This window comes from Rhagoletis zephyria, unplaced genomic scaffold (genome assembly GCF_001687245.7).
Source record: "Rhagoletis zephyria isolate East Lansing unplaced genomic scaffold, Rhagoletis_zephyria_1.1 Rzeph_scaffold_02290, whole genome shotgun sequence".
Classification (NCBI taxonomy): Eukaryota; Metazoa; Arthropoda; class Insecta; order Diptera; family Tephritidae; genus Rhagoletis; species Rhagoletis zephyria.
In genome coordinates, this window is record NW_016159374.1 from 74,687 (window position 1) to 77,644 (window position 2,958).

At 36.6% G+C, this 2,958-nt stretch overlaps 1 protein-coding gene across 1 annotated transcript in view; it reads right to left on the bottom strand.

Moving 5' to 3' along the window:
• The window catches only part of Delta (neurogenic locus protein delta), a gene marked incomplete at its 5' end in the record, with an annotated part of 61,139 nt that extends 59,597 nt beyond the window's left edge, over positions 1 to 1,542 (bottom strand). Inside the window, one exon of the mRNA XM_017620921.1 lies at positions 1,213 to 1,542. Within this exon, the coding sequence (XP_017476410.1) occupies positions 1,213 to 1,542 (330 nt within the window). The remainder of the gene's footprint in view (positions 1 to 1,212) is intronic.
• Between the last annotated feature and the right edge of the window lie 1,416 nt (positions 1,543 to 2,958).

The window sequence follows — 2,958 nt, forward strand, 5'->3', positions numbered from 1 at the left end:
GTTTTAGTGTATTGCTTTGAAGGTGATAGCTATACTGTTTTTATTAGATGTCATTATAAGCACCTCCCTGCAAAATTTGAACTTTATCCCGCCAAATTTCGCCCAGTTATGTGCAAGTAAAGTTAAAATTTTTCGAAAACGCCTTTTGCAGCCCCTTTCGCGAGTATTTTCCAATTATATTAGCTTAGCAGTAAAACATTTTAAAACTCATAAATTAAGTACATACCTACAAACTTTTCAAAAATGGTACTTTTGCATTTTGGAGTACTGTACATATGAAAAAAAAGCAGTTGGCCCATCAGCAGCCAATCGTGCTGAAACACGTAAATCACTGTCGAAACCGATTGGAAAATGCAACACATGCAATATTTAGACTTCCAGCTCAAAATTTGGCTAAATTAGCGGCAGTCTAGTTCAATTTTTTTTTAAAGCTTTGTGAAGCAACTTTCGCGTAACTTTTTAGGCCGCATTCATTCCTTAACGGTTAAAAACACTTGAGCTCATAATAATACTTCAAAAACTTTTCAAAACGCCGTTTTAGCTTACTTAGTGTATAGTTGGAAAATATTTAGGTTTCTCAACAATCAATAAGAGTGAAAATCGTTAATGAAATTCGAAAACTATTCAAAATCATAAACAGCACAAGCAAAATATAGTCTTACAACTCAAGTTATGTGAAGTTCAAAATTTTTCGAAATCATATTTTTCTACCATTTTCGGGCACATTTTTAGATGAACTTAACTTATTAACATCGAAACGAGCTTGAACTCAGAGGTGAAGCACAAAAAACTTCAAAAACGCAATTTTAATTTTCTCTGTGCGTATTTGTAACCAAAAATTTGTTTTATCAACAACTAACAATGGCGCACAAGAGCATGTGAAGTTCAAAATTTTTCGAAAACTTTTTTTCGGCGATTTTCGTGAACATTTATCCGACTATAAGAACCTGTGAAAGCTATAGACTTTTCGAAACGGAGTTCCTTGTGGACCCATGCCCATATTTGCTAAACCTAAGGTGTTTTGGACTATCGATAATGTTCGAAACTGCAAATCTAGTTCAAAAACTTTTCGAAAACACACTTGTGGTGTACCATTGTTCGAATTTTTTAGTTCGTTATTTTTATGAAATACCAATATTGTTCGAACCCAGTTTCTTTATGATCAAATTTAGTTTAAAGTATGTATAAAAAGTAAGATTTTGTTCTACTCACCGGCCATGCAAAGTTGAACGCAAATTGTATGGGATTCGTGAAACCTTTGCTTTTAAATTTTTGCGTATTCGTTAGATTTACCGAATTTTCACCGAGTATCGGCGTCACAACATCACCGTACGTACACTGTGAGGTTGTATCGATTTTCGCTTGATAATGTTTGAGACAAACGCGAAACCGTGTCTTACACGTACCGATACATTTGCCCGTTTGCGGATCGGAGATGCCACTACAGCAATTACCTTCGCTATCGCGACCGTAATCATTATTGAAATAACGTAATCGTAATTCGAATAAACCGGAACTGTGGACCTGGTGAAGAGAAAGAAGTTACGAAAAAAAATTAGTAAAATAAATTTGATGAAAGCCAATATAAGTACGATTATATAACAAGTAATAAAAATATGTTCCACTTAAAAAATAGTCTTAATTATTTTTCAGCAACCTATCCGTGAGGAAATTCTTAGCAACATAAAAATTTTTGCAATCGCACAAGAGTGGAGTACCTGCGCAACCCACAGCAAAGTAAATTTGTATTTATCTTGAAATTCATTTTTAAATTGCTGCTACGCGCCGCCAACTAATCGAATTATAAAGCAATTCATTTAAGTTTACACGCAATTTTTTCCAGCTGATTTTTTTTTTTTTGTTTTTGTTTGTTCGCCAGCCTGCCTGCCTGCCGCTTCTGCTGGCCTTCCAGCAATTCCACTTAAAAGATGTTGCATTCCTTTTCCGCTCCACCCTGACTCTCTGCATCTCTCTACAACATGGCTCATTCTTTTTGTGGCGGCATAAAATGCCAGCCAGCTACTGCTGCAACATGACAATAAATCTTTCAACGTGGTATTTAAGCAAAATGCTACAAAATTACAGTCAAGCGGGGAGGAGTAGTTGGCGGAAGGCAGTGACTGGAGCGGCAGATACGACAATTGCTGAGATACGTATGTACATATGTATGTGTGTATGAACAAAAAGCTTAAGTTGAAGAATTCTTTGCGGGCCTTAAGAGATTGTTGGTAAGAAAATATTCCAGCAAGAAATCACTAAAATACAGAAATAAAAGCGAAGGCGATATACAAATAAAGAAATTTGCGAATTCTGGCTGCAGCGAAGAAACAAACCGGCGAACGAACAGTGGCGGGCGGCGGCTACTCGAGAGACACTCCAATCACTCGCATTTTGCCGGCCAATCGACTGCCGCCTCAACCCCGACACCACCGCCTGATCGCGCTCCAGAACTGTAAATCGCTTGTGCAGCTTGGTTGTTGTTTTTCTTATTTGTTGCACATTTTTTGGCTGGCAATGTTGCTGCTGGGATTTTTTGTTTGTTTTAATTTTACTTTGCGATCGAAAGGACAAGTTATACATACAAATGTACACTTATGCTTCAAATCAGTTGGTGATTAAGTTGCTGATTTACTTATGGATGTGTGTGCGTGTGCACATGCGTGGCAACCGAAAAAATGACAAATGCACAGCAAGAGACCGAAAATGCATATTCATAAGCACTGGTGTTGCATGTGTTGCCTGCAAGCTCCTACTTGAGGCAGCATATGTAGAAACTATGTTTTAATTTTTGTTGCATTTTTATTAATCATAAATCTGCGCAAAAATACGATTTTTTTTTTGGAGCGAGAGCTCTTGTGTGGTGAAATTGTGATAAATTTGAAGAAACGCAAAATTGCAACAAAAAATGTGTGTCATTGTGCAAATATTTTTTATGTTATGCATCAAAAATAACATATT